We start from the raw sequence: 13,603 nt of genomic DNA, 5'->3' as shown, positions 1-13,603 counted from the left end.
ACATTTATCTCTAGCTTACTAAAGTTGACAGAAAAAATCCCTGTTGCCCAAAGCGGGAGCTGATCACACGAAGTTAGGTGCAAGTGATGCATCACAGCTGTTACCAGTCTAGAGAAATCTTTAGGTAGGAAGTCTGAAGGTCAAAAAGAACCCCAAGCATCACACTGATTTTTTTGTCACTATCTGACATCAGATTTCTTCTCTGGGCAAGTCACTAATTCATTTCAACATGACAGTTTCTCCCATCTCACCTATCTAATTCTTAGTACATGTTGGGAAAATTATAAGCATTTATCCATGCTTTTAGGATGAAAAACTGTTTAATTGAGAATAATCTAGTTATAAATTTACCTAATTTTCCTTTTATTCAAAGCACTAAAGGAATACTAAGACACATTATCAAAACCACAATAATGGTTTAATGGTTTTATGGCTTTAATTTCCATCTCTTACTTATTTTAAAAGGTGCTATCCGAGAAATGCACTGGTAGGTCACACAATGAGAGCACCAATTTATTTGTTAAATCAGAAGAATATTCCTTAAAAAATGCACATTGCCTACCAAAACATAATAACAAGAGAGACACACAGACCACGCTTTCTTTTTTAACAAAAGAATTTCAATATATACTGAAGCAACAGTAGTATATTTGTACATACATATATCACTTCTTTTGGATCCATCTACTCTAAATCCTTTGCAAGTATTTTAAGAGTAAATTCAGAGTGCTTTTCCTTATGGATACCACTCTGAGTGGCTAACATCAAGAAGTCAGATAACTAATTTTAAGTATCTATATCCTTTATGAATTCAACATCAATTCTTTCTGAACCTAAAGGCTCAAACTTTATTGAGATCTAAAGTAGTGAAACAGAAAACAAAAAATAAATAGGATGGATTCAGCTCAAAATTACTTCAGGGTATGCTGAGCAGCTCTTTAATCAATACAGTCTACGGATTTCAAAGAGCTATCCAACATGCCCAAAAGAAGACAGAGACATTTCATCAGCTGAATCGCTTTCTAGGTTTCACTGACTATAACTAGGTCTCTGAAGACTGTAACAGGAGCCTAGAGATGCAGTTCACACAAAGATCTTAAGTTTAGATGTCTTTGGAGCTGCATTCCAATCCTAAAGTCCATTTATTCATCATGAAACCACCTAAAATTAAACAAAAAGGAAATGCTAAGCATTGGCATATGTCTTAACCTTAGCATCTTACTCGTGACTACAGAAAGATACCTCCACCTACTCAGATTCCAGAGCCTGATGGTGTCCCCCGCCCCCGGTCCTGAAGATATACTTGCATTTTCTTTCAGGACTGATTCTTTTCTAATGAAGAACAACTAATCAAAGAAAGACTAGGTGATGAAGAGCAGCAAATGCTAAATTTAAATATAAAGCATGCGGTTTTGTTTTTTTTTTTTAAATAAAGAGGAACAAGAGTGTAGTGTAGGTGAAGAACAGATTTATATTCATAGGTTGGGGTTTTCTTTAAGAAAAAAAGACCAGTTTCTTGCTCTGCCTTGGAATATTCAAACTTACATTTCCTATCTGCCAGGGAGTCTGGACTGTCTCTTAAGCTACGGCAACCATCATTAAGATATTGTATAAAGCGTAAAGGGAATTAAAATTATTACTATTCTCTTTTTCCTCCTCTGGTTGTCTTTACAAAGACAACAGCGGCTAACACTGCATCGTGTTAGAATCCAGCCCTGCTGAGAATATTTACTGAACTTAGTTCCCATGACAAAACACCTGGGTCACGAGAATTAGAGAGAAGTTGTGTGCTGACATTCAGGATAGTTTTCAATTTGATATCTAAATTTCTTTCTACTTGATACACCTAAATTCTTTTAATCTGTTCTTACCATGTAATGTCTTATTAGACACTCAATTCTAGTCCCACTAAGTCATACGCAAGAACTGTTAACACACTGTGCTTTCTGCTTATAACTTGGTTTGTCTCAGTTGCTATGGCATGCTTTTTTCAGAGAGAGTCTATAACTATAGCAACAACAATAAAAAGTTTCATTACCTTTCATTGTTCAACGACTATATTCTAAGTCTGATCAGTTGTTAACGTTGCCTGAGAAAACTACAACGTTACAATGGCTTATTCTATACGCTACAACCTTATTCTTGCACTGTAATATAAAGCTCAGCTATTAAACCATACCTTCCCTATGTTACCAAATACCTTCTTTTTTCCTTGTTTTTCCAAAGCACAGACTTTTCCACACGGTAACATGCTATACAGTGCTTGATAAAGGAAGGGAAAAATCAAACCCTTTCAAAGTATTCGACACTACAGTGATCAGAAAAATCAATAATTGCAAATTTGTCAAGTCACTATCAGCAAATCAAATTGTTTTAAGCATGTTAGTAAAAATGACATCCTCTTATCAGTAATGTATAAACACTCAAAATTTAATGAAAACATTCTCTATAAACTCTGCAGCAATATACAGATAGATTTATACTCACACATTAAAAATAATCTCACTAAGAAAAATGCCACAAAATATCATTTATATGCTGTGGTTCCTCATAGGTCAGTAACATGAAGAAGTCAGGTGAGCTGTAAGCTTGAACATGCTGTATCTCTTTCTGAACGTTGCTAACAGTTTTGGATCAGAGCATCCTACCCAGAGGCTGCTTTTTCTTGCTATGGTCTGGAGCTGGACTAGGAATGGAGCTGCTATACTCAAGCTTCCTAAAGCCTTACTATTCCTTTTTGTAGATACTTGCCCCACCTCAGCATCTACAATTGCAATTCAGTTTAACCGTGATATTTGAACAAGTGTTTCTGTTCAAACCGCTGAATGTATGGAACAGGTAACATAAAACAAAAAAAAGGTGGAAAAAGATATGCAATCAATTAAAAAAATTAATCAGATAATGTTGCTTCTAGTCCTCCAATAATCTTTTAAAGCTGCTATTTCAATTGCATAAACCTGAGGTTATAAAAAATGAAATAGATACATAGAGAGATCTTACATTTGCAGGTCCACCTGATAAGAAGCTAAGTTAGTCTTAAGAAAAATATCAGAACAGAAATTCTATCATTAAATCCCAATTCTGCTATTTTTACTCTCTCCAAATGTACTCTTTGTTTAGGAGGCTACAGAGATCACTTGCTTTATGTCAATTTCCATCAGATGGACAATGAACACTATATTAGAATCCACGTAAAGTCACATTTTTGGAGCAATTGTACCTGTGAGCTTGTACTTAACATTATGCATTCAAACGGTCTCATTAAAACAAGTAGGATTACCCATCTGAGGAAAGCTTGGTACATATATAGTGCTTGCAAAACTGAAACTTGAGGTAAAAGGCAACAAAGTCCAAAGAAACGAAACCCAAAAGTTCTAGTATCATAAGCAATGAATTGAAGAAATACATTTTAAGTCATGTATATTCATATACTTCTATTCTTAATCAAAGATCTTACTGTTTCAGGAAATAAATTATCGTGTATAGTTCCTTAAGCTTATCTGTGCTATTAACAAGTTTCATCTATTATTTTCATTGCCTTTTTTCTACTGGACCACAAGGCAATAACTTAGGAAACCCACGGACAGATGACACAGCTAGGTTGTGACAGGCCTTAAGGTTTGCCACACACAGCTTTTGACCTGCACTTTCATCAGAAATGAGCAGAAGAATCTGCGTATCCAGGCTCCACAACTCTATTATTGCCAAGTAGGCTTCGGCACCATTGCAGGGTGTGAACTGCAGTAGCTGGGGAGTGCAGACACTGTCTCCTCTCACAGATCATCTTTCTGAGGGAGGCTGTTCATTTCATACATGCATCAGCCAGGGCCTAAAGACCTCTGAAATAGCCCACTCATTTGCACTGAATAAAAATTATACATCATACCACACTGTTGCGCACTAAGACCAACTAGCTTTGGTTTAAGCTAGTTATCTGTGATAATCTGGTCATGTCGTTTCCAAGTCTAGTCCAGAAAGACCATATAAATCTCCAGCTTGGACACCTCTGCATTCCAGAGTTCATTCTGTGATACAGATATACCTTGTATTTCACACGTTGAGAGGTTTCTGTTTATTTCTTGGGAAGGATTTTTGTTGTGGTTTTGTTGTTGTGGGTGTGTATGTTTGTTTGTTTTGCAGATGGTTGCAAACTACCTTCACAAAGTTCATCTTGTCATTCTCCCCATGCCCCAGAAGGCAGTTCGGATTCATGGCAACACACTTCTTTAAGGTTTGCCAGTAATGAGATGAGGAAGTTCACACATAACAAAGCAGCTGCAAACAGACACTGGAGTCAGGAATCAATAACTAAAGGTCAGATCACAGCAAGCATGTGACAAACAGTTCTAGAATTTGTGCTTTCATGTGAACATGAAATCCAATCCATTTACTTTCATACCACCACTACTTCCATAACCTTGTTTTCAGCAATCCATAATACGCAAATTGTTTTCTGTCAAGGTCTGAAGCTCTCTCCTAAATCTATCACCTGCTGTGGCATTCACTGGAGTGAACATAAAAGATGTGCCCTGATGCACGTTTAATTCTCAGAAATGACAGTAAGCTGCATTTTGGTGACTAATGTCCAAAGCACAGGCCAGAATGAAGTGTCAGTATTTAGCAGTTAACACTGTAACAATAGTTGCTTATATATGATTTCATTAACAATAAATAATTTACTCAGTATAATCCTCCTTCAAAGCACTGGTTGATTATCTTGCCCAACTACAAAGCACAGACATAATTTTGTCAAATTCAGCCCAAATTCCACATGGTTCCCCAAATTCCTATTGCCATACGTAAGAGGACAATTAGTAGAGAGTCATGGCTTTGTACACATTTTCAGTAACGCTTTTTACCCTATTCACAAGCTTAGAGCAGTAGCTTATATTTCTTTTTGTGTATTTGTGAGCTGTTTTATCTAAAGTGTTTTTTGATTTGAAGTCTAGTCTTTCATTTCTCTAGTGGCCAGTCTTAAAGCAGATGATGTTTGTTGCCTCCAGAACATGTTCTTTCTATCGTGAGGAGAGCAGAGAAGAACACAGTGGCCAAGAACCAACAGGAAATTATGAATGGGAGACTTCTGACCAGAAAGTGATCTCCCATTGTATTGGGTTTGCATGGCAAGGTTATGGTAGCAGGGGGATTACATAGGTGGCTTCTGTGAGAAGGTGCTAGAGCTTCCCCTATGTCCAATGCCAGCTGGCTCCAAGACGGACCGGCCGCTGGCCAAGGCCGAGCCAGTCAGCAAGGGTGGTAGCGCCTCTGGGATAACATATGTAAGAAGGAGAAGAAACTGCTGCACAACAGCAGCCAGAGAGAGGAGTGAGAATACGTGACAGAAACAACCCTGCAGACAGCCAGGTCAGTGAAGAAGGAGGGGCAGGAGGGGCTCCAGGCGCCGGAGCAGAAATTCCCCTGCAGCCCCTCGTGAAGACCATGGTGAAGCAGGCTGTCCCCCTGCAGCCCATGCAGGTTAATGGTGGAGCAGATATCCACCTGCAGCCTGTGGAGGACCCCACACTGGAGCAGGTGGATGCCCAAAGGAGGCTGTGACCCTGTGGTAAGCCTAAGCTGGAGCCGGCTCCTGGCAGGACCCGTGGACCCGTGTAGAGAGGAGCCCACGCTGGAGCAGGTTTGCTGGCAGGACTTGTGACCCCGTGGGGGACCCAGGCTGGAGCAGTCTGTTCCTGAAGGACTGCACCCCATGGAAGGGACCCACGCTGCAGCAGTTCATGAGGAACTACAGTCCATGGGAGAGACTCACGTTGGAGAAGTTCATGGAGGACTGTCTCCCGTGGGAGGGACCCCACACTGGAGCAGGGGAAGAGTGTGTGAGGAGTCCTTCCCCTGAGGAGGAAGGAGCGGCAGAGACAACATGTGACAAACTGACCGCAACCCCCATTCCCTGTCCTCCTGCGCCGCTTAGGGGGAGGAGGTAGAGAATTCGGGAGTGAAGTTGAGCCCAGGAAGAAGAGAGGGGTGGGAGAAAGGTGTTTTAATCCTCATTACCCTATTCTGATTTGATTGGTCATAAATTAAGTTAATTTCCCAAAGTTGAGTCTGTTTTGCCCGTGATGGTAACTGGTGAATGATCCCTCCCTCTCCTTATCTTGATCCACGAGCCTTTTGTTATATTTTCTCTCCTCTGTCCAGCTGAGGAGGGGAGCGATAGGGCGGCTTGGTGGGCACCTGGTGTCTAGCCAGGGTCAACCTACCACACTCATCACCACTGCCCAAGCATTTAATGGTTTAATCTTCCTGGCATATTCCTTAAACAGAATTAGAAGGCTCTTGCACTAACTCTGCTCTCCTCCTGTGCCCGTATTTATATACTGTTCACTCCCATGTTCTGCCTCTTGGCCAGAAATGTGCTGGCAGTAGAAATAACTACTAAATATTTAAAAATCCAAAGATTATCAGGGCTCTCACAGAACTTAAGCTCTAGGACAAACAGAAGAAGAATGGTTCCAGGATCAGGTCCCAGCTGAAAAAAGAGGCCAAACAAACCCTACGTGGATGTGAGATTGAGTTTGACTGTTTCACTGAAGAACAGGCATCTCCTCATTGAAGTACAAGCTCCTTTTATAAAAAGACTTAATTCACTGACTAAGGGCAGCCCTCCAGTCTCATGTACCTAGGAGAATTCATCTCATAAATATTACAGAGCAAGCAACAGTTCTAACTTTTGAATGTGCACTGATTAGGAGAGAGGAAAATAGAGATACTGAAAAATGACCGTTAGGTCACAGAACTAACATTCACTATGTATGCATACATGTATATATGTTCCTACACAAACAAAACCAACTGAAAACTGAAATAGGTAAACAAGATGGAGAAATAGACATTACTTAAACCTAAAATGATACTACAAACTATTAAGTATAGAAACTGAATTTCAAAAAGAAGCAAAAAATTCTCCTGAATCAAGACTATTTTCTGCTTGTTTCTAAATGTGAAATTTGTTACCTGGATCAAAACATACAGTGTATATTGACAAAACTTATGTAAAATCAGTATTCCAGTGAAAAATCACGTGGTACCTGATGGGCCGATTTTCTTTACTATCAAAGAGTGAGAAGATTACTTCCAGTTCCTCTCCCAGATTGGAGCACATTAGACTCTTCATCTGAACAAAAAGATGGTGGCTGCTAGCTGGTACTGGTGTGTCTTTTTTTCGATGACGATGCTCCATCTAAAAATACCACAAACAACACAGCAGCCAGTTTGAATTAATCATTAAAATCTCAAAACAAAAAGAGGTAAAAAAAGTAATACTGAACTACTTTCTTAATCCCAATTTTTAAATTTTTCATTCAGTATTAACTTTTAATAGTTTGGGATTGGGTTTTGGGGGTTTGGGGGTTTTTTTTTGTATCTGAGAGGGAAGTAACTTTCCCAGTGTTGCACTACATCATAATTATCTCTAGGAGAAAAATAATAAGCTCTAGAAGTTTACCTTTTTTCTACCCTGAAAATTCTAAGCTGCTTTAAAGCTTTGTGCTGTAACAATATAGTATTTCATAGCTGGTTTAAATAGTTAATGACCTAGTATTCAAACACACAAAAAATGCTTTTGCAGAAGACTAAATACCAGTATTTTAAAACAGAAAAAAATCACAACCATATTTTATAATCTTTGGCAGACTGCTATATAGAAGCTACTAAACTCTCTCCATTTGACTTCACAGTTTATACCTTCACCATTTTAATCACCCATTAAGAGTAGGACAATATTAAGTTGTGCTACTTCTCTCTTACATTGTACCAAAAATAATTTTAAACAGCAATCTTTCTAAGCTACTTAGCCCTCAAACTGAGGTTATCTTGGGCTTTTTTTTTTTTCCTCTTTATTTTTGGAAGTGCACTCCATGAGTTCCATTATTCGTTTCCTGGGTTATTCTTCCTCTGTATGTTTCTTCTTATGATTAATGGTTCCTCACTGTATTTCCTTTAGTGCTTCAACAGGATTCCGTAAGATTACATGACTTTGAAACTGCCCAAAGGTATACTGATTCTAGCATGAAGAAATTACTATTAGGCTTGACATTACAAGTTATCAACATAAGTAATTAAAAATCAAAAATATATTATAATTTCAGCTCCACAGAAAATTGTAGCAATATTTTTGCTTTAGTCTATATTTAAATACAAAAGCGAACATAAAAAAAAATTTAGTTTAAATAAAAGCTTAGTCTTAAGCAAGTAAGGCTCAGAACTGTATATCTCAAACAGCTGCAGTACTTAAACACGAGCCAAAGCCCATAAATGAATTGGCAAGTTTTCTTAGACCTCACTGGAGATTAAATCAGAATGAGAAATATCAGTGCTGGTTTTAGTAAATCAAGATGGGCTTTTATACCCAAAGGAGAGCTCTTCTATGCAGTTTAACTGCTATTTACATTACTATATTAGAAAAGACCAATAGCCCAGTATGATTAATTGTGACAATATTTGTACCATGAGTATATTACTATATTTCCACAAATCTTATCTAACAGGACTCATGGGCCAGGTAAACCTCTAATGAAAAAGAGTCTCATAAGCTTTTATTGATGATTAAATTCATATTAACAGTCACAATTTTAATGATATATCAGAAAAAAAAACTTTTAACAAATAACATGTAAAATGAGCATGTGTGCACGCACAGATTTGATATCAAATCAAAGCATCTCGTACAGATGTAGAGATGACATAACTGTTCAAAAGAAAACATCTTTCCTCATAGTAAAACTCATTACATTATGAAATGCCAGTTTATTTGTACTTTTGGTTAAGTAGAAGAAAGCTGCCATCAAAATATCAGTATGTAACTCGATAGCAAAAGTACTGAGTGTTATATTCACATACCAGTCTGTAAAGCTCCGTAATGCTGATTTCCTCAGGATCCACCATAGCATATTCTTTTCTTGGAACTAAGTCAAGTCCTAGTTGTCTGTATGGGAAATGGAAAAACAGTAAGTAGTTTCTACATACAAAGGAACAAATAACTCACTGCTTCTATTTACGTTTAACAGAAACATTCCAATAAACAATGTACATGTTAATTGGTACTCTACAGTTGGCTCTGGTTTTGTTTTAATGTATTTTGGCTGTTTTCACTATTCATGGATGATTCCTCCCCTTTCTTCACTTTATAACATTAATAGAATATGTTTTTCCACAATTTTTAAATCTGTTTTACATTGTGGACAATGTACAATGGATATTGTCCAATATGAATTGTACAATATGAATCACACTAGTATTGTCAATTTGAATGACAACTGCAGAAAAGAAGATAAAAAGAAAATTCATCAAATGCCAAAACATCAGCTTATTCTTAATTTGGACTGGATAGCATCAAAGCTGCTTGGCTGTATTCCACCGAACAAAATAATGAAATGAACTTGAATCAACAGGAATAAAACTTATTTTCAGCACAGCAGAAGCAATAAAGATTAAGAACACATATAGGACAGTCACAATGAATTTAGAAAAACTTGAAAGATTAGAAAGTTTTTTAAAAATACATTTTTAAAGAGTAGGAACTGACCACTTCAAAATCCACCACAATTCCATTCAGTTAGCACAAAATTCTAAGCAGAAAGTTAATCATACACAGTTAATCACAGTTCTTCCATTATGCCAGGTATTTAGGCTTTCAGATAGCAGTAGTGTTGTGGTTTAACCCAGCAGGCAGCCAAACATCACACAGCCACTCATTCACTCCACCCTCCACAGTGGGATAGGGAGAGAATCGGAAAAAAAAAGTAAAATTTGTGGATTGAGATAAAGACAGTTTAATAGAAGAGAAGGGATGATGATGATGATGATGATGATGATGATGATGATAATAATAATAATAATAATAATAATGGTAGAATATACAAAGTGAGTGATGCACAATGCAATCGCTCACCACCTGCCGACCTATAACCAAGCAGCCATCGCTACTTCCTGGACCACGGCCCCTATTTATATGCTGAGCATGACGTCATATGGTATGGAATACTCTGCTGGCCATTTGGGTTAGCTGTCCTGGCTATGCTCCCTCCCAGCTTCTTGTGCACCTGGCAGAGCATGGGAAGCTGAAAAGTCCTTGACTAGGAGGGTACTTCGCAACAACTAAACACAGCAGTGTGTTATCAACATACTTAATCCAAAACACAGCACTAGGAAGAAATTTAACTCTATCCCAGCCGAAATCAGGACAAATTGCAGAAACCCCTGAAATTCAGTTAATTCTACTATTGAATATTACTGCATTTAGTCAGAGTTTAACTGAATAAATATAGGCTAAAGAAAAGACTTTGGAAACAGCACCCAAATCTCGCTTTTTAAAAAAAAAGTAAAATAATACAATTTGCGTTAGCTTTTATTAGTTATTCAGATAAAAGAGAGATGCAGAGCATAGTAGCAGGATGTATGTTAGAGATGCCTGAGTAGGAACTGAATTTGACACAAGTCAAAAAGGAAGCAATGTCAGCCAATATCGTTTCAGTTAAGACAACAGAGCTATTCTAACTGCGTCGCTTATGAATCTGGCCAGATGTGTTTTAAAAAGACGTAAAAAAATGCTGCAGATATTCCAGTGCAATTCTCTTGTAGACAGTACCACTGCTATGTAAAATAAACTGAGAGAAAAAAGCAAAATAAAATGACAAGTCACTTTCCACTGTTAAAACATAGTGGACAGAAAAGCAATCAAGGAGAAAGTCCATAAAAAAAAAGGTAACACCTGTCAGAAATTTGTTCCTTATGTCAACATTCTACAGTGAGCCTAAAGCTGTGGCATTATAATTAGATTACACTATTTTCATTTATTATTATATTTACTCACTCATTGCCCCAATCCAGACGAGCAGTGATGTGTCGCTTGACATCCTTCATTCGATCATGGGTGAGATGGCCGACAAGAACCTGCCTTCGGAGGTCTAGGATTTCATTCATTATGTGCCACAGTCGGTGAAAGAGATCCCCCTCATTCCTCTGTGAGATAAAAATATAATTGCCTCTACATCACCTGTATAAGCTGACAATCCTAATAAATACAGATGTGGTGGGGAAATCAAGAAAACTCCTTCCTTATTCCCCTACTTAGTCTTTTTTCATCCCATCGTACTGTGACTATTTTACCTGCATGCGTCTGTGTGTCCCTCGGAGCTTATCACAGACCCTGTCTTTGCACCACACTCACCCCAAAATTTCACTCCAACTCCTTATGCCTCATGTTAACACAGTCTAATTTATGTGATAGTTATGACAAAAATTCACCAAAAAAATTGTTTCGTGCTACTGCACTGTTTTATTCCAAGAGCATGTTTATTCTGTGCTGCTGTCTCATCCAAACTGAATACGTGATCGTGTAATTCAAGACTATTTGAACTCATACACATAAGGGGATGAAAAGGCAACAGCTCCTAGGCATTCAAACCCTGAACCACAGAGTGTTCTTTTAACCTTTTCTTGCATGGATATAACTGTCTAACACTAACTGTCTAACAGTTGTCTGTTGTCTAACAATAAATAAATAGTATCACATAGACAAAATCTTGTCCAGACAGTTCTTCACCTAACTGTGAAGTAGGAGAAATTATGTGAATATGATTGCTTTTTAAACCACATCCTCCTACTCTAATTATATACCAGTTAAGGACATAAACAATTTCCCATAACAGTTTCCTCCCAAACAGAAGTTCTTTTAACTCTTCCTTCACCAATTCTAAGTGGTTTTACTTGGTATAGTTTTTCTGAGAAACTTTAGCTTGAGGAAATTATTGCAACCTCCATTTAAGTGATGCATCACACAAAGTTGAAAAAACATTCCTATTCAGGTTTGTTCTGCTAATTCTTGCCCAAAAACCCTAAGCCCATTTCCCTTTTCCTTCTTCCTATGAACAAATGCATAAGAACAAAGTTCAGCTACTTCTGTTGCATAGTTGCTATGAAAAGCTAAAATTCACTTCAAAGCACCATTACTCTCTGTCAATAACTTTTATATTCCAAGGGCTCTGACAAACTGTCATTTGATAAATCTGCTCTTTTTATTTCATATTCATTTACTTCATAAGGTCACTAAAATGGGCATTAATTTCTTGTTTCTCTTGGCTTTCTGTCTGGAAAAAAAGAACACGCAATAACAACAGCAGTGAAGAAAAAGTTGCCAAAAAAGAAACAACTTCAGTAAGAACAATAGGAATATATGAACTTCATAAGTAAAAGAAAACAGAAAAAAGGTCATACAAATAGCCCTTGAATTAGGAGCAAGAGACAAAAAAGACTTTATAAGAACGATATAGAGAACTAGGCTGACAGTATGTTTTCACAGTTTTCCATCAGACACTAGTGTATAAAGATTTCATCTCTACAGTTAGAAAACCAAATCCAATAAGCACTAATTCAGGTGCATCTTTGTTTTCAGTATCTGATGATAAGCTCTACTGAAGTACATTATTCATGTGAATACAAGAGACCTGCTAATGTTTAACAACACTAGTAAGCTCAAAATAGCATTTTCAGGTATCCTTTCTTTTCCAAAGCTTTAGAATTTGTCTGAGTGGCTTGTATCTCAAAGTGCTGAGTGAATCTGCAAGCAACTGTGCTTGCTTTATAGATTTAGGTCTGTACACTAAGGGATCATATTTTTGCTCCTTTTGTTCGAGGAGAAGCTAATGTACTAATATACTTGCTAATATACACAAAGCAATCACACTTAGATATGCTTCAGACATTCGAGAAAACTACTTCCCATTATAATCTAGAGAAATTTCAAACAAACTTTGAAGAAACAGTTTCTTGTTCCTTGAGAAATAGTTCATATTGCTTAATTACAATTTCAATGTCAAGTTTAAAATGATACTCTATTACTTAGAATCCAACAGAAAGAAATATTTGATTTTGTAGCTTCTTGTATAAAAGCTTTCACTAAGCAAATTAGCAATTGTTCCAATTGCAGGTTTCAGAAAGGTCACCTGGTTCTGAACACTCTCTGAACACAATCCATAGATTGTTCATCTCAAAAAGGTAGCAGACTGGCTACTTCTGTACCATCCTGACTTGCAGAAGGTCTATTGGCACCACTCATGGCTGCTTCTTATGTAGCAGAAGCAGCCCTTGTATAAGCAGAAGGTAGCTAATCTTTTCACAATTCAAGTCATAATTATTAACTCAGCAATGAGTTTCGATGAGGGGTTGGAGACTATGTATATGCAAGTGAACAGGTTTTGATTACATTTTATGTGTGCACATGCTGCCAAGTCCAAACCATGGCTTGGTTGTAATGTAGTAGATTAGAAGGTTAAATGTTAAAAACAGAAGACAATCAGGATGCAAATCACAATTTAAAACTAAAATATTTTAGTTAAACCTTTAAAGACACAACTCTACAGTCAAGAGAAAGTAAAAAAAAGTTCAATTAACACAGGAAATAGAAGTAGGCATGGAAAAAGGAAACTATAGCAATTACTATGTCTTAGATTATGATGTGCAAAAAAAAAATGTTAAAAGATGCAGCGAAGGCTTAATTTCAGAATAAAGGGAGATATTGAACAGGTTTCTTTCTGTGTGTTGTAAGTACACACCAAAACAAAACAATTTCTACCTATGGAGGTAGTCA

The 13,603-nt window shown here is 37.2% G+C and overlaps 1 protein-coding gene across 1 annotated transcript in view; it reads right to left on the bottom strand.

Moving 5' to 3' along the window:
• DOCK4 (dedicator of cytokinesis 4) overlaps positions 1-13,603 on the bottom strand; it is a 262,203-nt gene that overhangs the window by 144,375 nt on the left and 104,225 nt on the right. Inside the window, exons 6-8 of the mRNA XM_075147683.1 lie at positions 10,829-10,977; positions 8,857-8,941; positions 7,047-7,198 (exon numbers count right to left, since the gene is read on the bottom strand). Coding sequence (XP_075003784.1) covers positions 7,047-7,198; positions 8,857-8,941; positions 10,829-10,977 — 386 coding nt within the window. The remainder of the gene's footprint in view (positions 1-7,046; positions 7,199-8,856; positions 8,942-10,828; positions 10,978-13,603) is intronic.

This window comes from Calonectris borealis, chromosome 1 (assembly GCF_964195595.1).
Source record: "Calonectris borealis chromosome 1, bCalBor7.hap1.2, whole genome shotgun sequence".
Taxonomy (NCBI): domain Eukaryota; kingdom Metazoa; phylum Chordata; class Aves; order Procellariiformes; family Procellariidae; genus Calonectris; species Calonectris borealis.
The sequence above is the reverse complement of the archived record's forward strand: the minus strand, read 5'-3'. Positions and strand labels throughout refer to the sequence as shown.